The sequence below is a fragment of the Plecotus auritus genome, assembly GCF_963455305.1.
Source record: "Plecotus auritus genome assembly, chromosome: 2".
NCBI lineage: Eukaryota > Metazoa > Chordata > Mammalia > Chiroptera > Vespertilionidae > Plecotus > Plecotus auritus.
Window position 1 is genome coordinate 28,390,812 of NC_137771.1, and position 27,448 is coordinate 28,418,259.

At 41.1% G+C, this 27,448-nt stretch overlaps 1 protein-coding gene across 2 annotated transcripts in view; it reads left to right on the plus strand.

Moving 5' to 3' along the window:
* Window positions 1–27,448, plus strand: part of EIF2B3 (eukaryotic translation initiation factor 2B subunit gamma) — a 97,617-nt gene that overhangs the window by 9,897 nt on the left and 60,272 nt on the right. For both annotated transcript variants that reach the window (XM_080654480.1, XM_080654481.1), the window contains exons 3-4: window positions 1,814–1,959; window positions 26,151–26,310. In XM_080654480.1, the coding sequence (XP_080510606.1) occupies window positions 1,814–1,959; window positions 26,151–26,310 (306 nt within the window). The remainder of the gene's footprint in view (window positions 1–1,813; window positions 1,960–26,150; window positions 26,311–27,448) is intronic.

A 27,448-nucleotide genomic window follows, 5' to 3' on the forward strand; every position in this document is an offset into this window, starting at 1 on the left:
GCCCTTTCCTCGTGCACGCCTCTGTACCTCTGCACTTTACTTCCGCACCTCCTCTGAGTCTCAGTGTGCTTTTCTCTTCCCTTCTAGTTGTAGAATTTCCACTCAGCCAGCCTTCCTGTGGTTCTGGATGATGTCTGTTTTGTCTTTTAGTTGTAGTTTTGAAGTGGTTGTGTGAGGCAGCAAGTTCAGGTGTTTAGCCGAAACCGGTTTGGCTCAGTGGATGGAGCATCGGCCTGCGGACTGAAAGGTCCCGGGTTCGATTCCGGTCAAGGGCATGTACCTTGGTTGCGGGCACATCCCCAGTGGGAGGTGTGCAGGAGGCAGCTGATCGATGTTTCTCTCTCATCGATGTTTCTAGCTCTCTTTCCCTCTCCCTTCCTCTCTGTGAAATATCAATAAAATATATTTAAAAAAAAAAAAAAAAAAAAGTTCAGGTGTTTACCTATGCCGCCATCTTGGTTTCTCCTCAATGCCTGTTTCATGCTGTAGTTAATGGCCTGGGGGACTGATCTCTCTGAGAGCAGGTACTATATCTAATTGATTTTTGTAACATCAGTATTTTACATACAATATGTACTAAAGAAATATTTGTAATATTGCATAATTGTACCCCTGAAACCTGTATAATTTTATTAACCAGTGTCACCCCAATAATTTCAATAAAAAATGTTTTAATTAAAAGAAATTTTTGTTGTAAATTCATTGTGTCCTCAAAGGCCATCCCTTTCATGATACCTTTCTTAACCATTTCCATGTATAATTTCTTCATGTTAGGTTTCTTAAAAATAAGAACCATGTTGAGTTCATTTCTGAATTCTCAGTGCCTATTCAGTCTTTTTTTTTTTTTTTTAATATATTTTATTGATATTTTACAGAGAGGAAGGGAGAGGGATAGAGAGTTAGAAACATCGATGAGAGAGAAACATCGATCAGCCGCCTCCTGCACACCTCCTACTGGGGATGTGCCCGCAACCAAGGTACGTGCCCTTGACCGGAATCGAACCTGGGACCTTTCAGTCCGCAGGCCGACGCTCTATCCACTGAGCCAAACCGGTTTCGGCCCTATTCATTCTTTACATGTTAAATGTATTTGTATTTATTAGATGAATGAGTAAGTTAATGACTAAAAGAAAGCAGAGTAGGGAGAGGAAGAAAGAAGAAAAAAAGGAAGAAGGAAAGTTAAATGATTTGAGAAAGAAAGAAAGAAGAGAAGGAAAGGAAATAGAAAAGAATGCTTACAGTGAAAGGAAGAGATAATTGTGACCTGGAACACTATAATGGACAAGTGGAAATTCAATCTTCAGACATCAGCAACATATGTTATGTTACAGTGGATTTACATTACCCTACCAAAGATCCATGACAAAACCCCAAGTTTTCTAGCATTGGTTGATAGCTACATGGATAAAGTAAAGACATCTGTTACTGCCTCTAACTAGGGTTCATTGTGGCTACCTCATAGGAAATGGTGATAGCTCTTTCTTTGTAGTGAATGAAGATTTAAAATGGGATCCCATTTGTATGCTCTTCTGGGTTCTTTACATCTACAAGTGTCATGTAATATATTAAAGTGAGGACTCTAATTAGACAGACCTGAATTTTATCTTGAATCAATTGCTTACTAGTCGTGTGACCCTGAACAAAGTCAAACAACATTGACAGTTTTCTCATTTGTAAAATGAGATTTTTATTAAGAATTGAGAGAACGATATTAACTGTTAGAAACAGACCAAATCTAATTGAAATAGACAAATCATTATCTAAATGAATGAGAGTTTTTGTATTTTTCCTTCTTTTTTTGTGTGTGCTATAGAAGTCATTGTCATTACAACCAGGGATGTCCAAAAGGCTTTATCTGCAGAATTCAAGATGAAAATGAAGCTAGATATTGTGTGTATTCCTGATGAGGCTGACAAGGGAACTGCAGATTCTCTGCGCCACATATATGCAAAACTTAAGGTGAAAAACTATTTCTTGATTTTTATTGTTTATAAAAGGTAAATGTTATCTTATGTTTTTCCAGTGCTTTATAGTTTACAGTGCTTTTTAAAATATACATTATTGCATCACATACTTTGTTGTACATGTACTCTTCAACTCTTTTTAGTTTAATTAATAAGTAAAGATTTAGACATTTGGTCACAGTCCCTGCTTTCCAATATTTTAAAATAATAGTACATCTTTATAAAAAAATATATATACATATACTTCAAATTTACTTTAAAACATTCTATTTATATGAAATTAATGAATAAACAAAATTATTAGATAGATTAACTGGAAAGAAGTACATCAGGAACTTTAAAGAAGTATAAGGAACTTTAAAAAATTGCAGATCCCGCCCTGGCTGATTTGGCTCAGTGGATAGAGTTTCAGCCTGTGCACCTAGGGGCCCAGGTTCGATTCTGGTCAAGAGCACATGCCTGGGTTGTGGGCTCGATCCCCAGTAGGGGGTGTGCAAGAGCCAATCAGTGATTCCCTCTCATCATTGATGTTTTTATCTCTCTCTACCTCTCTCTTCCTCTCTGAAATCAATAAAAATATATTTAAAAATAAATAAATAAAATAAAAAATTGCAGTTCCCCTCACATGATAATATTTAAACTTTTAGTCTCCTTTGTTAAGAAACTAACAAGGGCCCTAGTTGATTTGGCTCAGGGGATAGAGCATCCGCCAGTGGACTAAAGAGTCCCAGGTTTGATTCTGGTCAAGGGCACATGCCCAGGTTGTGGACTCGATCCCCAGTAGGGGGCGTACAGGAGGAAGCCATTCAATGATTCTCTCTTATCATTGATGTTTCTATATCTCTCTCCCCCCTCCCTTCCTCTCTGAAATTAATAAAAATATATTTTAAAAAAACTAACAAGGGCATATGGATATGAGTATACAGTCTTCCACTGGCTAGTGGCGCACAAACTGAAAAAAAGGCATCATAAATTATTCTAAAATTGATGTCGTTTTGAAAAAGTCCAGTCTGTGTGATAACGTTGCTATCTTGTTTGAATTGGGGGGCAGACTTCTGCTATTTCTGGTGACTGCAAACAGATGTGTTAATATGTTCAACCTACCTATGCATTGAAGAACAAAAAATTTGTGCAGAAATATACATGGCCTTCCCTCCCCTTTTTGGGGGGATAATTTACACATAGTAAAATACACACAGATATTAATGGGTTCAATGAATTTTGAAAAATATTTACATCCAATTTACCATTACCCAAATCTAGAACATTTCCATCACCTCTGAAATTTCCTTTGTATTTCTTATTAGTCAGTCCCCCACCTATAGAGTCAACTGCTATTCTGATTTCTATCAGCATATATTAATTTTGCTTATTTATGAACTAGATATAAATGGAATCATACAATATTCTGGTTTATTTTGTTCAACATAATATTTTTCAGAAACATCAGCAATGAGAGAGAATCATTGATTGGCTGCCTCCTCATGCCCCACATTGGGGATTGAGCCCATAATTCGGGCATGTGCCCCGACCAGGAATGGAACCCTGACCTCCTGGTCCCATAGGTCGATGCTCTACCATTGAGTCACACTGGCCAGGCTGATTATATCTTTTTCTTTTTCTTTTTTAATTATTTCATTTCAGAGAGGAAGGGAAAGAATGAGAGAGAGATAGAAACATCAGTGATGAGAGAGAATTATCGACCGGCTGCCTCCTACACACCCCCCACTGGGGATCTAGCCTGCAACCCGGGCATGTGCCCCTGACCAGAATCGAACCCGGGACCATTCAGTCCACAGGCAGATGCTCTATCCACTGAGCTAAACTGGCCAGAGCGATTATATCATTTTAGTCTCTTTTACTCTAGAACAGTCTCTCCTCCAACCACTTTTTTTCCTTATGCCACTTACTTTTCAAAGAAACAGATTATTTGTCCTGTAGAACATCCCACATCTTCGGTATGTCCAATTGCTTTCTACTGATGTCATTTAACTTTTTTCTTTTTCCCAAATCAGTTTCAACTTTTTTGGCAATAATATTTCATATGTGTAATATCTATTGTATTGTATCCAAATCTGAAATCAGACATTTCTTTAAAAAGCCCAGTTTTCTATGTACAGTTTTTTATTTATTTATTTTTTTTAAATATATTTTATTGATTTTTTACAGAGAGGAAGGAAGAGGGATAGATAGTCAGAAACATCGATGAGAGAGAAACATCGAACAGCTGCCTCCTGCACACCCCCCACTGTGGATGTGCCCACAACCAAGTTACATGCCCTTGACCGGAATCGAACCTGGGACCCTTCAGTCCGCAGGCCGACGCTCTATCCACTGAGCCAAACCGGTTTTGACTATGTACAGTTTTTTATATGGCAATCATACTTCAATAAAGTAGTTTAACAAAGGGCTTATTTTTTCCTTTGAGGCGGCCCTCTAGTGAGCCATCCATTCTCTCTTCAGGCTGCTCTCTAGGCTGTTGCAGAACTGTCATCCTGGGGCTTCTCTTTACCATCATTCTGGGAATTCCCTTCTCCCTCCTGTTTTGGATGCCAGGTTCCCAGAGCCCATGTTTTTCTCTTTCTTGGCTTACTTCCTCATTTCAAAGGAACCCAAACTTTATTGGCTTCGCAAAGTAAGAGCACAGAAGGTAAATATTTTGAGAACTTGCATGATTGAGAATGTTTTATTCCATCCTTTTCTTGAATGACAACTTAACTTTGTATAGAATTCTAGGTTAGAAATAATGTTCTCTCAGAATTTTGTGTCCCAAACCCAGAGACGGACAAACCTCCTAGATGACTCCCTGTGCTGTAGATAGATTATTTTTTCTCTGAAGTTCACCCTTTCACTGAGGTCCCTTTTATGTAAGGTCTCAGTTCAAATTTCCTGCTTCATTTCAGCTTCAAGCCACATATTTTGGCCCAATGAAGCCTTTAAAAACCTCAGTTAAGCCCGGCCAACATGGCTCAATGGTTGAACATCGACATATGAACCAGGCGGTCATAGTTAAATTCCGGGACAGGGTACATGCCCAGGTTGCAGGCTAAATCTCCAGTGTGGGACATGCAGGAGGCAGCTAATCAATGATTCTCTCTCATCATTGAAGTTTCTATCTCTCTCTCCCTCTCCCTTCTCCTCTGAAATTAATAAAAATAAAACCAAACCACAAAAACCTCAGTTAGGGTAGCCAAGGTTTCAACTAAGTGTTCATTTCCTTCTTCAGTTCTGGCGCTTGGTATTTTCCTTTTCTTTCTTTTTTTTTTTTTTTAAATATATATAATATATATATTTTTTTTTTTTAAGTAAAATGGTCTTTATTCATAGACAACATGAAACATGATTACACATATAGAAAATCATATAGAATCTACAAAAAAAGTTACCAGAATGAATTAAGTTAGTTTTGCAAGGTTTCAGGATACAAAATCAATATACTAAAATATAATTATATTTCTGTAAACTAGCAATAAATGGAAACTAAATTTTTTAAAATACCAATTATAATACATAAAAAATATGAAATACTTAGGGATAAATCCAACAAAAGAGAGATCTGCTCCCTAAAAACTACAACACATCGCTGACAGAAATTAGAGATGACTCAAATAAAAGAGAAAATATACTGTGTTCATGGATCAGCAGACTCACTATTATTATTAGGCTATCAATTCTTCCCCAATTGATTTACAGCCCTATATAATCCTAATCAAAATTCTAGAGGGCTTTTAAAAAAGAAAATGAAACAGATTGACGAATCACAGAGGGAAGGCAGGGGTAGGTGGGTGGGTGGGAAGAGATCAACCAAAGAACTTGTATGCATATATGCTAACCCATGGACAAAGTTAATGGGGAGGGGTGAATGCCTGGGCTGGGGAGGCGGGGGCAGGTTAGAAGGGGTCAACAAGGGAAAAGAGGACATACTAAATACTTTCAACAATAAAGATTTAAAATAAATAAAAAGAAATTGATGATTCTATAATTTATATGAAAATAGAAAGGACCTAGAATAGTCAAAACATTTTTTATAACAAAATACAAAATTGTAAGACTTACATTATCCGATTTATTTATTTTTCTTTTATTTTTTTTAAATAAATCTTTATTCAGATTATTACAATTGTTTCTCCTTTTCCCCCCCATAGCTCCCCTCCACCCGGTTCCCACCCCACCTTCTGCCCTTACCTCCCCCTGCACTGTCCTCATCCATAGGTGTATGATTTTTGTCCAGTCTCTTCCTGAACCCCCCATACCCCTTTCCCCCTGAGAATTATCAGTCCACTCCCTTTCTATGCCCCAGATTCTATTATATTCACCAGATTATACTGTTCCTCAGATTTTTAATTCATTTGATTTTTAGGTTCACTTGTTGATAGATATGTATTTGTTGTTCATAATTTTTCTCTTTACTTTTTTCTTCTTCCTCTTCTTTAAGAATACCTTTCAGCATTTCATATAATACTGGTTTGGTGGTGATGAACTCCTTTAGCTTTTTCTTATCTGTGAAGCTCTTTATCTGCCCTTCAATTCTGAATGATAGCTTTGCTGGGTAGAGTAATCTTGGTTGTAGGTTCTTGCTATTCATCACATTGAAAATTTCTTGCCACTCCCGTCTGGCCTGCATAGTTTCTGTTGAGAAATCAGCTGACAGTCATGTGGGTGCTCCCTTGTAGGTAATTAACTGTTTTTCTCTTGCTGCTTTTAATATTCTCTTTGTCTTTTGCTCTTGGCATTTTAATTATGATGTGTCTTGGTGTGGTCCTCTTTGGATTCCTTTTGTTTGGGGTTCTGTGGGCTTCCTGGACTTGTAAGTCTATTTCTTTCACCAGGTGGGGGAAGTTTTCAGTCATTATTTCTTCAAATAGGTTTTCAGTATCTTGCTCTCTCTCTTCTTCTGGCACCCCCATAATTCTGATGTTGGTACGCTTGAAGTTGTCCCAGAGTCTTCTTACACTATCTTCAACTTTTTGGATTTTTTTATTTTCTTTTTGCTTTTTCGGTTGAGTGTTTTTTGCTTCTTTGACTTGATTTTTGCGTTCCTCTAGTCTGTTTTTGGGTCTCTGTATAATATTTTTTATTTCAGTCAGTGTATGTTTAATTTCTAGTTGGTCCTTTTTCATATCTTCGAGGGTCTCGTTATATTTATCGGCCTTTTCTAGGATATTCTTGAAAAGCCTTATAACCGTGGTTTTGAATTCTATATCCAGTCGTTTGTTTTCCTCCATTTCTTTCGTTTGTGATCTGTTTCTTTGATGCCGCATTTTCACTGCTTCCCTGAGTTGGTAGGGTAAATTTGTGTGCTAGGTTTCCTATGGCCCAGTGGGTCGGCCTTCCCAGTTAACCTGAGGTGGACACTCTTGGTGCACCCCTTTGTGGACTGTGTGTACAGCCTTGTTGTAATGAAGTCTTGATTGCTGTTGGTATCACTGGGAGGAATTGACCTCCAGGCCAGTTGGCTGTAAGGATCAGTTGTGTCTATGCTAGGAGAAGTTCGGTGCTGGAGACAGCCTTATAGGATTAGACTTGCCAAATTGCAATAGCCTCTGTGCTCAGCTTGGATGGGGTGGAGTCTCAGGGCGGAGCAGACAGTCTTGGCTTCCCCTTAGCCTTGCCCTTGCGCGCACTCGTAGACCTCTGCCTTCCCCAGCTCCCGAGTCTCCGCCTGAGAGTCCAGACTCCCCCCACAAGAGCGTGGGTCCCCAGGGGCTCGCCTGGAACCGGGGTTCAGTGCAGTCAGAACTGGGGCTCAGTGCAGTCAGGAGCCTCTGACTCCCTTCCACTAGGGAAAGCCTGTGGCAACCTCCGCTGCCTTTGTGCGCACTGGCACGCACGCGTCTTCAGACCTCTGCCTTCCCCGGCTCCTGAGTCTCCGCCCGAGAGTCCAGACTCCCCCCCATAAGAGCGTGGGTCCCCAGAGGCTCACCCGGAACTGGGGTTCAGTGCAGTCAGAACTGAGGTTCAGTGCGGTCGGGGGCTTCCTTCCCCCTTCCGCCAGAGAAAGTCAGCCAGGCTCTCAGCCGCCCTTCCTCTCTGCGCGCACAAAGACCCTTTGCCGTACCTCCAATTCTCTGTGAGCTTTTCTCTTTCCTTCTAGTTGTAGAATTTTCACTCAGCCAGCTTTCCTGTGGTTCTGGATGGTGTCCGTTCTGTCTTTTAGTTGTAGTTTTGAAATAGTTGTGCGAGGCAGCAGTTTAGGTGCTTACCTATGCCGCCATCTTGGTTTCTCTCTCTAAATATATTTTATTGATTTTTTTTTACAGAGAGGAAGAGAGAGGGATAGTTAGAAACATCGATGAGAGAGAAACATCGATCAGCTGCCTCCTGCACACCTCCTACTGGGGATGTGCCCGCAACCAAGGTACATGCCCTTGACCAGAATCGAACCTGGGACCTTTCAGTCCGCAGGCCGACGCTCTATCCACTGAGCCAAACCGGTTTCAGCTTCCTTTTCTTTCTTATAAGTTTGAATATATTTGCAGTAATGTCTTATGTCTTATTCAAAGTTTTTAGGTGTTCATAACAGAATTTTGGGGTTCTTAGTTCACCACTTTTCCAACACCATTAGCCTACATGCTAGATACTTAATGTACATTATTTCATTTAATCCTCCAACTACACTCAGGTAGATACTATCTTTATCCACATTTCACAGATGAGAAGGATAGGGCTCATAGAGCTTGAGTAACTTGCCTAAAGTTTAGGTGGAAAGAAAGACTATGCATTAGGTGCCAAAGTCTCAGTAAATGCATTGAGTAATCAATGGATTAGTAGAATAATGTTGGCAGGTATAGCCAGATGACACATGTTTCAGGGGACATTGAATTTTTATCTGAGGTTAGGGGCATGCATGGTAAAGTTAGAAGAGTCCTGTGTTCCCTCTAGAGGAGTATCAGGAAACATCGTTTGGACTGCTTCATAAATGTCACTTTCTGAGTCTTAAAAGAAAGAATTGGAATTTGTGATGGTGGAGCGATATGTAGGAATAGTTATTCATAATGTGAAGGGAATAGAATAGCTCCAGGAAAAAACATAAAAATGATGGTAGGTCCTGTACTTTAACAGTTGAAGAATTACTACAAAGCTGAGATATGAAGGAATATTTTCAGCTCCAAATTGTGTCATCTGAAGGCTTCAGTCAGTGTAAGTATATACCTTTAAATAGGTCTATATTTCTTCGAGATATATTGAAAAATAAAACATATCAATTAAATAACTTTATTGGTAGTCTTTTCTTTTTGAGTGACAGCCTGAATTATATACATTTAATGTGTAATTTGTTATTTTATTGAGAGGTTGAACAATTGGGGGGAGAACAGAAAGGCAGATGAAAATGAAATTGAAAAGCATTAGAGACCTGCTTTGCAGTAATAGCTGATTACTCACACAAGATCTTTATCTATAGCCAGTTGAGCACTTCTGAGGATACTTAAATTTGCAAGAGCTTCATAAATTAGTACATTTGAAAAAATAATGAATGTACTTCAGAACATTAGTTTCTGTTCTTAGATACTACCCTAAAGTAGGGAGTTAAGTTGTTAGCTGATTATGAGGATATAAATTTTATTTTCCTTGGAGTTACCTGGAATATCATATTTACTGTGTGTGTCTGGCTTTGTAGATTATTTTTATCCTGACAGCAACCTTAAAAGGTAGATGGTATTATTTTATTTTGCAGTTGAGAAACCTGACACTCATAGAGTTTAAATAACCTGTCCCAAATCCCATACTTGGTTAGGTGTTGTGTCAGAGCTAGAATCCAGTCCTGGGTTATGAGATGCATTTGTGCATCTCAAATGCCCATGGGTTTTTCACTCTATCATGTTGCCTCTAAAAGACAAGCATCAGTAGTCCTTATAATCTACTAGAGGCCCAGTGCACAAAATTCGTGCACGGGTAGGGTCCTTAGTAGCTGCTGGCTGTGGGCTGGGGCCTGCTTAATTCCGCCCCGCCCCCTGGTGGTCGGTGCACAACATAGCAAGCAATCCAACTCCTGGTCAGTTGAACTCCTGAGGGGACACTTTGCATATTAGGTTTTTATATATATAGATTCTTGACTTTAAGAACAGGTGTAGTTGGTCTAATATTTCAAAATTACTTTTTTCTTCTCTTTGTGAGTCTGTAGGGTTCATGTTTATGCAAATTTTTTGTGTACATTAGATAGTTGTATGTATACAGGGTGGGTCAAAGTAAGTTTACAGTTGTGAGTATGTGAAACTGTTTATTCTTGATTATTATTATTTATTCTACTAGAGGGCCGGTGCACAAAATTTGTGCATGGGGGGTGTGTCCCTCAGCCCAGCCTACACCCTCTCCAATCTGGGACCCCTCGAGGGATGTCCGACTGCCCGTTTAGGCCCGATCCTACCGGGATCGGGCCTAAACGGGCAGTCGGACATCCCTCTCACAATCCAGGACTGCTGGCTCCCAACTGCTCTCCTGTCTGCCTTCCTGATTGCCCCTAACTGCTTCTGCCTGCCAGCCTGATCACCCCCTAACCACTCCCCTGCCAGCCTGATTGATGCCTAACTGCTCCCCTGCCAGCCTGTTTTCCCCTTACTGCCCTCCCCTGCAGGCCTGGTCACCCCTAACTGCCCTCCCCTGCAGGCCTGGTCACCCCTAACTGCCCTCCCCTGCAGGCCTGGGTCCCCCCCAACGGCCCTTCCCTGCAGGCCCAGTCACCCCCAACTTTCCTCCTCTGCCGGCCTGGTCACACCTAACTGCCCTCCCCTGCAGGCTTGATCGCCCTCAACTGCCCTCCCTTGCAGGCCTGGTCCCTCCCAACTGCCCTCCCTTGCTGGCCATCTTGTGGAGGCCATCTTGTATCCACATGGGGGCAGCCATCTTTGACCATATTGGGGCAGCCATCTTGTGTGTTGGAGTGATGGTTAATTTGCATATTACTCTTTTATTAGGTAACATAGAGGCCTGGTGCACGGGTGGGGGCCAGGTGGTTTGCCCTGAAGGGTGTCCCGAATCAGGGTGGGGGTTCCCTTGTGGCATGGGGCGGCCTGGGCGAGGGGCCTGTGGTGGTTTGCAGGCCGGCCACACCCCCCGGCAACCCAAGCGGAGGCCCTGGTATCTGGGATTTATTTATCTTCTATAATTGAAACTTTGTAGCCTTGAGCGGAGCCAAGCCTCTTGCTTGCTCCGTGGCCACAGCCATTTTTGTTGGGATTTATTTATCTTCTATAATTGAAACTTTGTAGCCTTGAGTGGGGGCCTGGGCCTGCCAGGGTGTGTGGAAAGCTTGGCTTCCTCCATTGCCAGGGAAACCCAAGCCTCCTGCTCACTCTGTGGCCGCAGCCATCATGGTTGGGTTAATTTGCATACTTGCTCCTGTTTGGCTGGTGGGCGTGGCTTGTGTGTAGCAGAGTGATGGTTGATTTGCATATTACTCTTTTATTAGATAGGATTATTTTCCATATGAACAACTATAAACCTACTTTTGCCCCACTCTATATATAGAACTTTTTTTAAAAATATATTTTATTGATTTTTTACAGAGAGGAAGGGGGAGAGAGAGAGAGTCAGAAACATCGATGAGAGAGAAACATCAATCAGTTGCCTCCTGCACACTCCCCACTGGGAATGTGCCCACAACCAAGGTACATGCCCTTGACTGGAATCGAACCTGGGACCCTTGAGTCCGCAGGCCAATGCTCCATCCACTGAACCAAACCAGTTAGGGCAGAACTCTTTTAACATATGCAATTCTTAGTACCTATAGAACTCTTAATTAAATATTTTTTGGGAAATGTATAAAACATTTTAAAATTAGCAAATCTAACAAGACTCAGAGAACTATGCAGTATCCTTGTCTTACAAGTGGACAGCTGTTGGTTGTTGATATCTTCCTCTAAGTGGAGGTAGATCCATTGTTGTAGGAAGACTTTCTATACTGCTAGAGCCATATGAGCAAGAAGCTTGGCTCTTCTTGAGCAAGAGGAAAGGGATGCAGTCTGTGATGGGCACAAAGCAGTGCTGGCTGACTCCTTGCACATTGAACCTGACACATCCACATTACATGCTCCTCTGATTGGCTGAGGTAATCAGCCATTTGTGCTTTAGAAACAATGTGATTATTCTTTAGATAAATGTTTTGAGAATAGGTTACTGAGGTATATTAAGAGGCCTCAGTAGACTAAATTTATAGTCTATTCTGTGGTCTATAGTTAAAGCACTTATCTTATATTGCAGGTCTCATGGCTTCTCTTAATTTAGAGATTGTGAAGCTAATAATTTTTTATTTAATCTAGACAGAAATCTTTCTTTAGCCTCAGGGAAGCCTCATTTATCCTTTGCCTCAGTTTCACAACCAAGAAAATAGGGATAATGATATCAACACATTAGTTAGAGGTTTAGTTATTTAAATCCTTTGATGTAGGAAAAGAACTATTGTTATCTGTCTTATGAAACAGCTAACATGCTACAACAGAGAGCAAACTATGCCTATGAAATCCCCATCCCAGAGACAGCATGTTAGGAAGATTGAGCATACGTGCTATTTTTAGATGTTCAAAAAGCTAAGTGCAAGTTCTTTTCAGTTGAGTGTTTGATGTCTTTATCAAATTACAAATCTCTCCTTCTTTCCTGGAAACTTTCATTTTGCCCAGAGACTTGTTTTTGGCAGATTACTATCTGCTTGAAAAGGAGTGCAATTTGGTCAAGTGAAGATCTGAGAACTTGGTCCCAACTTGCTTGAAGACTTTTTTAAGTGGCAGCTTTTTTCTTAAGACTGCTTTGGTGGGCTGTGGTTGCCTAGGAGGGCCTCCGTATATCCCCTATGACACTTTCTTTGAGCCTGCTGGTGGCATAGTGAAAAGCCCAGCAGTTATAGAAGAAACAAGTTAACAAGATGAATGAGGGAGTTTTTGAAACTTCTCCTCCCCCCCTCCCCCCAAAATCTCAATGGAGCTTTTCTATTGACTGTACTAACCAAGTGTATGTATGCACAAGCTTGAAGTGTTTTCATCTTAACCTCTCACAGACTGCAACTTGTTGGAACTCTGGTCTTTGGGATAGTATTTCTGCAGCTCTATACTGCATTTGGTAGCCAGAAAACTTGTAAGCTCTGGGTGAGCCTGATTGTTTTGAGTCACTTTCCTTTGTCTATAGGGACACTTTTATGGTATGAAAGGATACAGGGTAGGACAGAGATGTGATAGCTAGGTAGAAAACCCAGGCTGCCATCACAAACTCTATCTCTGAGTGACAAGCAGCCCACATGACTTCGATTTTTGGAAACTCTTGGTTGGGCCCCTATCCTGCTCTGAATAATAAGGTAACACTACAGCCTGACGAGTGGAATGGACCACACAATTTGTGGGAAGTCAGTAAGCATTCTGTCATTGTAACCAGAGTGTTCATTTGAAGTAGCCTGTAGCTACCCAATGTTTTTTCAGCTCTTAACTTGGGTATCATCTGCTCCAAAAAGTTTTCCCTGACTTTCTAAGATTAGATTAGGTTCCATTTTTTGTACTTGTACAGAGGATTAAAATTATTTGTTATATCATCATCTCCCTGCACAAGACTGTGGGAAAAGAAATAAATTAAATCATCCCCAACCTTTTCACTAAGTTGTCTAATCTCCTCTTGAGATATTTAGACTCATCAGCTATTCTATCAATTATATCTTCCTAAAGAAGTTCTGACATAATTCTCCCAGAGCCTCTGACATAATCCTACCTATAGTGATTGCCTTCCATGCCTGGTCCACAGCTGTCATTATGTCATCTCCCTTCACCATCATGAGGATTCATTTTGCCTCTTTTCTTCAGTTTCAGGTCCTGTTTCCTAGAAGCCACATTTTTCTTTTTCTTAGCTTCTGCCCTTGTTTTTATGGGAAACATACTAGAGCAGTGGTTCTCAACCTTTCTAATGCCGCGACCCTTTAATACAGTTCCTCATGTTGTGGTGACCCGCAACCATAAAATTATTTTCGTTGCTACTCATAACTATAATTTTGCTACTGTTAATGAATCGTAATGTAAATATCTGTGTTTTCCGATGGTCGCGACCCACAGGTTGAGAACCGCTAGCAGGGTCGCCTAAGACCATTGGAAAACACAGATATTTACATTACGATTCATAACAGTAGCAAAATTACAGTTATGAAGTAGCAACGAAAATAATTTTATGGTTGGGGATCACCACAACATGAGGAACTGTATTAAAGGGTGGCGGCATTAGAAAGTTTTAGAACCACTATTAGAGCTTCCTGACAAAAGTGTTTGAGACATTGCATGCCTGGAAAAATCTACTCTCAACTCATACTTGATGCATAATTTGACTAGACACAGAATTCTCAGTTGGAAAGCTGGTAGGTACCTAACAATTTTGAAAGCATTGCTCCATTGTCTTTAACTTCAAGTGTTGTTGAGAAGTCCTAAACTTTTGTGATTACTAATCTTTTATTTTTAATTTCTTTATTGATTAAGGTATTACATATGTGTCCTTATTCCCCCATTACCCCCCACCTCCCATTCATGCCCCCACACCCCTGTTGTCTGTGTCCATTGATTAGGCTTATATGCATGTATATAAGTCCTTTGGTTGATCTCTCCCCCTTACCCCCACCCTCCCCTACCTTTGATTACTAATCTTTTGTTTGTAACCAACTTTTTTCTTGGAAATTTATAGCATCTTTCTCTTTCAGAAAAATTTCAAGTTTTCTGAAATTTCATGATGAGGTGCTTTCATATGAATCTGTTTTATCCGTGTGAGCTCTCCACTCAGTGAACCCTTTCAATTTGGATATTTGTGTCCTTCAGTTTAGAGAAATCATTTTGTTGATGATGATTCTTATCTGTGTTTATTTTTTTTTCTGAAAACTTATTCTGATAATGGATTTCTTGGACTGGTCCTCTAATTTTCTTATCTTTCCTCTCATATTTTCTTTTCTCTATCTTTTTGCTCAAGTTTTACATATGGATTGGGCATGTTGACTGTGAGCTTCACTTTAGGGTGATATGGTGATGTGGTTAGGCTCTTTTGGCAGGGGGAGGGGAGGAATCTCTTATATCTGCATCTTTAGGTTTTTTTCTCTCTCAGATTGCCCAGAGAAAATATTAAATTCTCCTTTCTGAAAGGTAAGGACCGGCTGCTGGCATTCTAGGAAATGAGTGTGGATCGGGGTATCTCAGATTCCTGTGTAACTTCTCCCTTTTCAGTAAGGTGCATCTCCTCTCCCTACTCCCAACTGTGATTATTCTTTCCTAATTCAGATATCCTCTATTTTTTTCTCTTCAGACTACTGCAGAGGGCGGGACCTGTGCAATAGTTGTGTTGCATAGGTGGAAAAGAGGGATCTTTTAACCAGCCTTCTTTATTTTAACTGCTCCCTCCCCAGTCTTATGTCATAAATGACTTCAGAGATAGTGCATCCCTCTTATCTTATAGATGAGGAAACTGAGACCCAAGGAGGGAGTGACATTTAAAGTCACATGTGGAATTAATAGGAAAAGAAAACATACCCAATCTTAGAAGTTGCTTTGGGGGGCTAATAAAACCCTGATTTTAGTTTAGTTTTCTTTATAACTTGTTAGTTGTCTTTTTCTCATGTTGTTATAAACTTTTCTTTGTCATAGTCCAGGGGTGGGCAAACTTTTTGACTCGAGGGCCACAATGGGTTCTTAAACTGGACCGGAGGGCCGGAACAAAAGCATGGATAGAGTGTTTGTGTGAACTAATATAAATTCAAAGTAAACATCATTACATAAAAGGGTATGGTCTTTTTTTTTTTATTTCAATAGTTTTATTCATTTCAAACATTTTAACAAGAAGAACGTAAACACTAATTATTATAATTTGAAACTTCAAAAAATGGAGGAATAATAGCACAATAACATACCTTATATTGAAGATGGCAAAGGCAAAATAAAATTGCCTAACAAGCCCTAACCGGTTTGGCTCAGTGGATAGAGCATCGGCCTGTGAACTGAAAGGTCCCAGGTTCGATTCCGGTCAAGGGCATGTACCTTGGTTGCGGGCACATCCCCAGTAAGAGGTGTGCAGGAGGCAGCTGATTGATGTTTCTCTCTCATCAATGTTTCTGACTCTCTATCCCTCTCCCTTCCTCTCTGTAAAAAATCAATAAAATATATATATTTAAAAAAAAAAAAAAATTGCCTAACAAAGGAAAGGTACACAAGCCTTTCAAATTAAACTTAAATATAATAAAATAATTTAAAACTAAAACAAATAGAAAAGAACAAAATGTGTAAACAGTAAATTAAACATTTTCTTTAGTGCAACTTCCAAATTATGCCTGGGACGTAGATGTAGATGGCAATGGAGACTGGGTTGAAAGGTTTTTGGTCTTTAAAACATCAACTTCAGTGGGAACAGTGTTGTTGGTCTCCTTTTTTAGCTAATGCATCAAAGTCTGGAGTTAGTTTTGTTGTGACTATTCTCAGGATAGATCTGAGGTGTTCGTCAGTTAAGCTGGATCTGTGAGGGGCTTTGTTGATGTTCATGACGCTAAATGTCTGCTCACAAACATAGGTTGACCCAAACAGCACCAGTATCTTCTGTGCCATCCTCCGGATGTTTGGAAAAGTGGCTTCATTAAGTGAAGCATAAAAGTCTCTTAGTTCAAGAGAGCTGAATTTCTCCTTTAGGACAAAGTCAGACTGAAGATCGATGAGTTCCAGTTGCACCTCTTCTGGTGCTGTTTCAGGGTTTTTTGACAAAGGACAGGCCACCAGTTGAAGTGACTAAAAGCTGAAAGTCTTTGTTGTTTTATTAACAAGTCATTGTGATGTACAGAATGTGGGAACAGGAAAAAATTGTGTTTGAGTAGAGCTCTTAATCTTACCTCAGAAAGGCTCTGATACTGTGCTCTCCAGGGGCGTGTCTCCCTACATCACCACGATAACGTGTCTACGCATTCCCAGGGTGATGTCGGGAGATGCGTCCGCGGGCATTACAAGGAGCCTCTGGAAGACTGAGAGGTTGTTCCTTCCACTGAATGGAATATAAATCCGCCCACTCAGAAGAAGGAGCTGCGGCCGTGTTTCCCGACGTTGCCATGTTAACACTGCTGCTGGTGAAGGAGCGGAGGGGAGAGCAAGAGAACCCTCCGCTCTTTCGGCTCCACGGCCGGATAGAACAGCGGAACGGGCCGGATCCGGCCCGCGGGCCGTAGTTTGCCCACGGCTGTCATAGTCCCTAACTACCCTCTGCTGATCTTCTCCCAAGCTTTCTGGTTTCCAAGTAAACTGGACAATATTTCCATGTCATAATTAAGGATATAATTAAAATTCAAGCCCTGGCTAGTGTTGCTCAGCGTTTAGAGTGTCAGCCTGTGCACCAAAGGGTCTAGGGTTTGAGTCCCAGTCAAGGGTACATGCCTGGGTTGCAGTTGGGGTGCATGTGGGGACAGCGGTGGGGGGAGAGTAAGTGATTGATGTGTCTCTCTCACATTAATGTCTCTCTCTCTCTCTCTTCCCCCTCCTTTCTTCCCTCCCTTCCACTCTCTCTAAAAATCAATGGAAAAAATATGCTCAAATGAGGATTAAAAGAAAAAATACTTTTTTAAAAATTCAAGTTACAGGCAGAAAATATATAATTGTTCCATGGTCTTGAAATGGACAATAATATTTTTGTCCTGTGGTGTATTCATGTCTGACCAAAGAAAAAGAATGAAATTATTTAATTTAAATTCAGAATAGTAAATTATTTCAAAGTGAAGGTTTGATTTGAGAGAACAAAAAGCCTTTGTTATTTCTCTATTAATATCAGTACATTTGAAGATTAAAATTAATTGCAGATATCTACATCCTGCAAGAGATGTGACTATCATTTTTATAAAGAACTCATTTAACAGAGTTAGAAATTAGCACATTCTCAATTACTTCTTAGATTCACCCAGGAAACGTGAGTAGAATTTCTCTATTCTTGACTTAAAAAGGAAAACTTTAGAACTATAAATGATGAGCCTCCATTTAAAAATTATAAATCTAGCCATGCTCTCCAGGACAGTTGCATCTGATTTCTTTTCTTTCAGACCTCTCTGCCTTTTTCTTCTTTGGAGGCAGCAGGTTTATTCCCTACCTCATTGCTTTAGGGAGCTGCAAAGTTACCTTTATAGCCCCTCTCCTAACTCTGAATAGTCACAGTCTCTACGAAGGGGGCACTCAGCTCTGTCAGAAAGTACGCTGTTTTTAATTATCTGAAATGGGATGTTTTAGTCTTTGAGTCTAAAGACTAAATACTACCAACAAGGAGGAGGCAATAAGAAGAGTGATGACATTTACTGATTCTTGTTTGCCAGCACTAGGTTAAACTCTGGGGATACAAAGATGAAAGAGCTCCTTATGAAGCACAAAGTCTGGATGGGAAAGAAACCATGTAATCCAATTTAATGGTTTAAGGTCTGTAATGAATAAGAAAAGACTTCATCTCTAGATGAATGTGTCTGAGTAGAAAGAGAGAATAGGGTATGCATTCTTGGCAGTTTACTCTAGCAAGTTAACATTAGCTATATGGAGGGGAAATTGTGGGAGAGAAGGCTGAATTAGGTAGGTGGAGTCATATTTTGAAAACCTTTAATGTCATCTTAAGGAATTTGAACTCAGTCCTGTGGATCAGTGATCTCCAAAATGGAGTGTTCTCAAAGCCAGGGTGTGTGTAATATAGACTACAGAGGAAAATATTAGAATCTCTAGTTCTTTTAATGTTGTCTCTTCTTTTTAAAATGTCTGTTCTTGCCCAACCGGTGTATGTCGACCTGGTGGAACATCAACCTATGATCCAGAAGGTCACTGTTCGATTCCGGTCAGGGCAAATGCCTGGGTTGCAGGTTTGATCCCCAGTGGAGGGCCTGCAAGAGGCAGCCAATCAATGATTCACTCTCATCATCGACATTTCTATCTCTCTCCCTCTCCCTTCCTCTCTCAAATCAATAGAAATATATTAAAAAATAAAATAGGTCTGAGTAGGGGCTAGGAGAGGAGAAAGGGGGAGAAAATAGGAGGTGTCTATAATGCTATCAACAATAAAAATATCCTATCTAATCAAAGAGTAATATGCAAATTAACCACCACTCAGCTACACCCACAAGCCACGCCCACCAGCCAATCAGGAGCGAATATGCAAATAAACCCAACCAAGATGGCTACGGTCACAGAGAACAGGAGGGAGGCTTGGGTTTCCCCGGCAATGGAGGAAGCCAAGCTTTCTGCCTGCCCTTGCCGGCCTAGGCCTCCACTCAAGGCTACAAAGTTTCAATTATAGAAGATACATAAATCCAAACAGAAATGGCAGCAGCCACGGAGCTGGAAAGAGCAGGAGTCTAGGGTTGCCCCCAGCAATGGAGGAAGCCAAGCTTTCCGCACACCCTGGCCAGCTCAGGCCTCCACTTAAGGCTACAAAGTTTCAATTGTAGAAGATAAATAAACCCCAGATACCAGGGCCTCCGCTTGGGTCGCCAGGGGGCATGGCCGGCCTGCAAACCACCATAGGCCCCTTGCCCAGGCCGCCCCACACCCCAAGAGAACCCCCACCCTTATCCGGGACACCCTTCAGGGCAAACCAGCTGGCCCCCACCCGTGCACCAGGCCTCTATCCTATCTAATAAAAGAGTAATATGCAAATTGACCATCACTCCAACACACAAGATGGCTGCCCCCATGTGGTCAAAGATCCTGCCCCCATGTGGACACAAGATGGCCTACCACAAGATGGCCAGCAAGGGAGGGCAGTTGGGAGGGAACAGGCCTGCAAGGGAGGGCAGTTGTGGGCGATCACAGCAGGGGAGGGCAGTTGGGAGGGACCAGGCCTGCAAGGGAGGGCAATTGGGGGCAATCAAGCCTGCAGGGGAGGGCAGTTAGGGGTGACCAAGCTGGCAGAGGAGGGAAGTTAGGGGCGACCAGGCCTGCAGGGAAAAGCAGTTGGGAGGGACCCAGACCTGCAGGGGAGAGCAGTTGGGGGGGACCCAGGCCTGCAGGGGAGAGCAGTTGGGGGGACCAGGCCTGTAGGGGATGGCAGTTAGAGTTGACCAGGCCTGCAGGGGAGGGCAGTTAGGGGAAAACAGGCTGGCAGGGGAGCAGTTAGGCATCAATCAGGCTGGCAGGGAAGTGGTTAGGGGGTGATCAGGCTGGCAGGCAGAAGCGGTTAGGGGCAATCAGGAAGGCAGGCAGACAAGCAGTTGGGAGCCAGCAGTCCTGGATTGGAGAGGGTGCAGGCTGGGCTGAGGGACACCCGCCCCATGCACAAATTTTGTGCACTGGGCCTCTAGTATTTAAATAAATAAATAAAATGTCTATTCTTGTGTGTTATATAAAGAGCATATTATATTATTTATAGTGATTCATGTATTTTAAAAGTAAGGAGGAAAAAGTGGATATGTTCAACATTTGTTTATGTTTGGAGAACACTATGTTTTGTTTTGTTCCCCCCCCCCCCCCCATTTCCTCTCTTCTACCTCCCCATAATCCTGGAGAACACTATTTTAGGCTGGCTTTTAGCAGGGAAATGAAATATGCAGTGGAATAGGAGTATGGAATAGGAATATGGATTAGAATAAGGGAAAACTGGAGTGAGAGAGAGACCAGTTAAGAGACTGGGAAAATATTTCAAGGCCTGATCTAAGGTACTGGAGATAAAAGAGGAGGACTTGGAGACCAGTGAGATGTTGGGTAGGGGACTGGACAAGAGAGGGAAGACATCAGTTCTAGACTGTGGCCAGATTTCTGACTCCAGATCTAGATGGTTGTGACACTGTGATTAAGTTAAGGATCACAGGAAGGCTATTTAGCACTCAGCCTAAAGATTATCACATTTGTTATAGATTGAATTGGTCATTCCATCCTGCACCTAATGCCCCAAACTCAGTATAAACAAAATGGCAGTTGGCTCTTTACTGTACACTTTGGGGAGTGCAGACTGGGAATCTTTTGCAGTTAACCATTGGTATTTATTAAAGCGCCAAACAAACTACTCTTGGGTATTGGATTGGGATTGGACCACATAGGAGAATGTAAATTGTGACCATTCATAGTCATAACCAAGTAACTGAATTCATTAGTTCCATGTGGGCAGGGATGGAGTTACAGGGTGGTGATTTGGATTATAGCCATAGTTTGTAGAAGTGCTGTTGGGTAAAAGCATGTTAGTTACCTTGCCCTGACAGTTTTTTCCAGGGGAGTAAGTATGTTTTCCTTTCTCCTTGCTGTAGGAAATTATTTGCCAGATTGTGTTATTTATAACAATCTGTCATGGAACAGCTGCCAGGAAAAGAAAAGAAGCTATTCCCAGTAGCTCTCCCCACCTCCCACTGTACCATTACCACCACACACACATACATCCGGTTTTCTGATTTAATTTTTGTTTTTTTCTTCTAGTTTTACTCAGTGGTTTTTGGCTTGATTGAAAATATTCCTGTAATGAGAGATTTCTGGGCTTTGCCCTGACTTGGTAATTGTGTTTTCTCTGCTTAATTTGTTTGCTTTAGCCAAGACTAACTGGCAGCAGTTTAGATTTGAATTCCTGGGTGTCTTGATTTTCTCCAAACACTAAAGTGCTGTCTTCCGCCTTCCCTTGAAGACCTTGTATGTTTCCACTTTGTCAAAAATACACACATTTGCTGTTCTTTAGAGCTGTGCTTTCTGCCCTTGACACTGCCTCGGCTTCTCTAGAGGAGCAGGCTTGGGATAAAGTATACTGAGGACTATTAAAATAGTGAGTAGGGAGGTCTGTAGGGATTCCAGTTGGGCTCTGCAGAAGAAGAGGCATACTGTTGGTGTTAGAAAAGAAGTGGTCTCCCAAAACACAGGGCAGCTGAGGGCGGGTGTGTCTGGAGTACTTTCAAGTTAATTGCATTTCAGATATACTGTACATTTGCTTTATAGTCCAACAGTCTGTTTATTCATTGCTTATGATCACACACTTCTGGTTTTAACAGTTTTTCAGCTTTTTCTCTCTGGACTCCAGTTAGTAGAAGAACATTTGCATTTCTACACTGGGCATTACATTTGTAGAATAAAAATCAAAACAATAGTAATTTCTTTCCTCTTACAGCTTATAACTGATTTTCAATATTTTTCATCTCATCCACACATAAACTAATTACTGAAACTCTGTGGCACATCAAAAAAGTACATTTTTTTATGCCAATCTGACAAAAGAAAATAGGTATAATTTTGATTCATTCACAGCAAACAGCTATTGTCATTTTTTAAATTTGCCTGTCTGAGGAAGAAGAGGTCAGTGTCCCTGACTAAATAGTAAGGTATTGCATGCTTTAAAAATTCTTGCAGCACATTGATGTGTCTCTTGTGGCACACTGGTTGAAAATCGCTGACTTATATAAATGTAAAGGAAAATGGATAGTATTACAAAGATGTGAAGATTATTTAGTTTTCCTTTAGACTTTTATTTCTTCTTCTAGGATTTCCAGCTTTGGAAACAAAGTACATTGATCAGAAAGCAAAGACTTTCCTTTGGAAGTGGTGGAGTTGCAAAGAGAATGGGAATGTGTTTGGTCTCTGTGAGTCTTACATGGTGCATTCTTGTAAGGCAGGAGAAGGCACTCCATATGTATCCCAGACCCTGACCTTTCAGACCAGTGCCTTTCTTTTCACACTGAGAACAGATGGCAACCAAACATTGGGAAGAGGGGCCTGTTCCTTATGTTCCTTGGGAATTTTGCATTCAGTTTAGCAAAAAGTCATCTAAAAGCAAAGAGTAAAATGAGTTTGTGGACTACTCACAATTATGCAGGACTTGTTTGGCACTCACTATACTGACAGATTAATTTTTTTGCAGATATTGAATTATAACAGCAGTTATTTTCCAAGACAACATTGACACCATTAAGAGGCATCTGCATTGGTGTCATTTTCTTCACTTTGGAGTATACTTTAAAATTGAATTTATTAAAGAACAGTCAGCTTGCAAATCTCAATCATCTTATTAGAGAAGCTTAGAAAAATAGAAAGATTTTTTTCCCTTAGTAAACTGTCATTTTCATTATAATGAAACTAGGGGCCTAGTGCACGAATTCGTGCACCTTGAAAGGAACTGTGGGCCAGGAGGCTGTGGTAGGCATAGGGGCGGGTCTCGGCCCATCCTCTGCACCACCGCCCGGCTCCTCCTGCTGCATCCCCTGGTCCCCTGTCTGCCAGCAGCCCCGCTCCCACCACCACCGCTCCCACGCGCTGATGGCGCCAGCCACACTCATACCTGCTAAGGCGCGTAGCGATTGGGACCGGCACCAGCAGTGGGTGCGAGCAGCAGCTGCTGCCCTGATCACCCCTCAGGAGCAGGGGGAGGTGGAGAATCTCTCAGGGGCCATCAGGGCCGGCAGCCACCGCTTGCACCCGCTGAGGCGCTGAGGGCGCCGAGCGATCAGGGCCAGCGCTGGACACAGGCAGTGGGTGTGAGCAGCAGCTCCGACGCCAGCAGTGGGTGCAAGCGGGGCTGGCACCAGCAGCAGGTGCAAGCATCAGGCAGGACCATGGCGTGCGGGAGCAAAGAATTTTCAGTAACCACCAGAGGCTTGCCCCGATGACAGCGACCAGCGACCTTGGTCTGGCATCCCCGCTCACCTGCTCCACCATCCCGCTGCAGCCAACACCCGCCATGTTCCACGCACACACCCTGGTGGTCAGCGCACGTCATAGCGACTGATTGTTCGGTTGTTCCGCCGTTCGGACTATTTGCATATTAGTCTTTTATTATATAGGATGGGGCAACTTCTGTAATGACATGTCTTTAGTAATGGCCCAGCTCCCTGTCTTTCTAAGCATTGTTATAAGAAGTAGGATTCGCCCTAGCTGGTTTGACTCAGTGGATAGAGCATCAGCCTGTGGACTGAAGGGTCCTGGTTTCGATTTCGGTCATGGGCACATGCCCAGGTTGTGGGCTCAATCCCCAGTGGAGGGCATGCAGGAGGCAGCCAATCAATGATTCTCTCTCATCATTGATGTTTCTATCTCTCCCTCTCCCTTCCTCTCTGAAATCAATAAAAATATATTAAAAAAAATAAGTAGGATTCTTCAGTCTGTTTCTTCCTTAGCTTGCATGTCTGTGGGCTGATTTGTTAATGTTTGGTGGTTCCTGGATGGTGAGCATAGCAAATTTTTTCCCCTAAAAAGATAATGTTTTTAGGGACTTCTTTTTTTTTTTTTTCATTCAGAGTTAAGAATTAATAGAGAAACAGAAGGGTAGAAAAAAAAATCCAAATTTGAACTTCTTAATCTTAAGATAAGGCCTTCAAAATGCTGTAAATAATGAGTTATATGTAGGAAAAGAAATGATGGTTCTGGTACAGATTCTATACAGATGGTCCCTGACTTATGATGATTTCTCTTATGATTTTTTTGACTTTACATTGGTGCTAAAGCAATAAGCATTCAGTAAAAACTGTACTTAGAATTTTGAATTTTGATCTTTTCCTGGGCTAGCGATATGCGGTACGATACTCTCTCATGATGCTGGGCTGGGGCAGGGAGCTACAGCTCCCAGTCAGGCATACAGTCATGAAGGCAAATAACTAATACTCTGTAGTGTACTGTTACCTGTGTTTTTTGGATATTGTGTTCTGAGCAAGTTTAAGGTAGGCTAGGCCAAACTATAATGTTCAGTAGGTTAGGTGTATTAAATGCATATTCAACTTAATGATATTTTCAACTTACGATGGACATAACCCCATTCATCCTAAGTTGAGGAGCATGTGTATTCAGAATAAGAAATTTCAGGCAGTAAGACAAGGCATCCTAAACATTGAGCCTTACTTTCTGAGTAAACACAACCCTTTGCAATAGTAGAATATGAGTTTAAATCATCCATTTTCCCACCCAACACAGGAACTTGATTTTAAATTAAAATCTTAGAAAAGTTGGAACCACTTACAAAAATTTCCATGAATACAGATATTCACTTTATTTTTAAATCTGGGATAATTTAGTACAATGTTTTTCAGACTTTTAAAAGTAGCAGAACCTGTTTTCCAAACCAAAGCTTATGCAGAAGCCTAGACAATAAAACTAATAAAAGAGGAGCTGCCTTGGTTGACTTAGAAAGGGCAATAGGAAACAACCTTTCTCTGAGGTACCTGTGGGAAACTGTAGGTGTGTTATTGAGAAACATTGATGTAGTTGACTTAAATTGCAATTTAAGGAATTTTGTTTTCCAATTATTTTTGGACTTTTGTTTTCTGCATTTATGGTAAAATATGACAGAATGTATAGGTAGAAATTTGCTTAAAATATATCAATAGCTTTTCTTAGCCAATCACATTTAATACTTTCTAGTCTCAGAAAGATCACCAAAAGTGGTAATTTGTCATTAGAAACCAAGGCTAAGATTATCTACACCCTTGTATTCCTAATTGCTATGTATAGATGCAAAAGTTGGACTGTGAAGAAGGCTGATAGGGGAAAAAAGCTATTCATTTGAAATATGGAGTTAGAGAAGAGCGCTATGGATATCCTGGACACCAGAAAAACAAACAAGTGGGTCCTACAGCAAATTAAACCTGAAACATTGCTGAAAGCAAAACTGACAAAACTGAAGCTGTCCTACTTCAGGCTCACCATGAAAAGGCAGGGTTTTTAGGAAAAGGCTAGGAAAAATAGAAGGTATCAGGAAAAGAGAAAGACCAAATATGAGATGGGTCGACTCCATAAAGGAAGCCATAGGCATGAGTCGAAAGGAGCTGAGCAGGGTTATTGAGGACAGGACATTGTGGACATCACTCATTCATAGGGTCTCCAGGAGTCTGAGCCAACTGGATGGCACATAACACAGTCCAAGTTTCCTCCAAGTTCCAGAATAGGACCTGGCTGAGCATAAAGTAAGTGCACAGTAAGTGTTAGATAAATTAATCACTACAAGTAATAATCCAGGTTCTGCCCAAGCATTTCTAATGATTCATTTCCTAACAAAATTATTCTTTTTTTACTAGCTCTGATTGACAGACATAAGTTAATATGAAAACCAAAAATACTTCTGTTCATATTTTACCTGTTTGTTCTTAGTTTTGGTCTTGGGCTATTCAGGTAAAATTTGGTTCTTCCTGAAGACTGTCAAGTATTTGAAGAGTGCTATTATCTCTTTCTTTCTTAGCCCCACCCCCTACTCCTTGTCCTGCCCACTGTCACCCACACAGCCAATGTAATTTTTCTTGATTTGGGTAATCCATTGTCCTTTGTGATACTGACTTTCCCCTTTTCCATTTGACAGACAGACGTACTGGTCCTGAGCTGTGACCTAATAACAGATGTTGCCTTACATGAGGTTGTGGACCTGTTCAGAGCTCATGATGCATCACTTGCCATGTTAATGAGGAAAGGCCAAGATAGCGTAATACCAGTTCCAGGTCAAAAGGGGAAAAAAAAAGCAGGTAAGGAGACCAGTTTGATTTGTTTGTTGGGCTTTTATAATTATTATTGTCATTTTTACTTCCTTTTAAAAACATTTATTGAAAATTAACTGCAGTACAGGCACTGTGCTAGCAGTTGATGACATGAAGTCCAATACTTGAATTGGACTTAAGCTCTACAGCAGCGGTTGTAACTTAGGCTCTGTAGAGCTCCAATACTTGAATTGTAACTTAGGCGCTACAGCAGCGGTTCTCAACCTGTGGGTCACGACCCACAGGTTGAGAACTGCTAGCAGGGTCACCTAAGACCATCAGAAAACACAGATATTTACATTACGATTCATAACAGTAGCAAAATTACAGTTAGGAAGTAGCAACGAAAATAATTTTATGGTTGGGGGTCACCACAACATGAGGAACTGTATTAAAGGGTCGTGGCATTAGAAAGGTTGAGAACCACTGTCCTAGAGGCTTTTATATGCAGAGCAGAGCATTCAGAACTGTTTGCATTGTGTTTAAGGCTTAAATAATGGAATGCATATATCTAAGAAACAAAAAAAATAATTTAAAAACTAATTTTTAAAAATATTTAAAGTTTGATTGCAAATTTAATTAGATACCTTTCCAGGCGTCCTCAAACTATGGCCCGCGGGCCACATGCGGCCCGCCGGGTGCCGCTGCCTGTCCTGTTTAGTAGCCGACTCGTCCCGGGCCCGCAGTGCGCATAGGAATTTGTTCATAGTTTTTTTTTTTAAACTATAGTCTGGCCCTCCAATGGTCTGAGGGACAGTGAACTGGCCCCCTGTTTAAAAAGTTTGAGGACCCCTGCAGCAGTTAGAATTACTATTACAAATGTAGTATGGTTGATTCTTTTGAATGGTCCAATCACCCTAAATAAACAAGATAGTCATTAACCATGCTTTGTCTTCTTAAGATTACAAGATACATATTTTTACATTTTCCTAAGATTCTAGTAGTAGGTTATTTTTTTTTTTTTAATCTTTAGAGAGTTATAGTAATCTTAATAGACCAAAAAGAAAAGGAAAAGTACTCCAATCAATTTAAGGTTTTAGAATTTGGGTTACTAACTAGTTGTTGATTTTGGTTAAGGCATAGTTCCTGATTGCTTTTCCCAGAATATTTAAAACCTAAACCACTG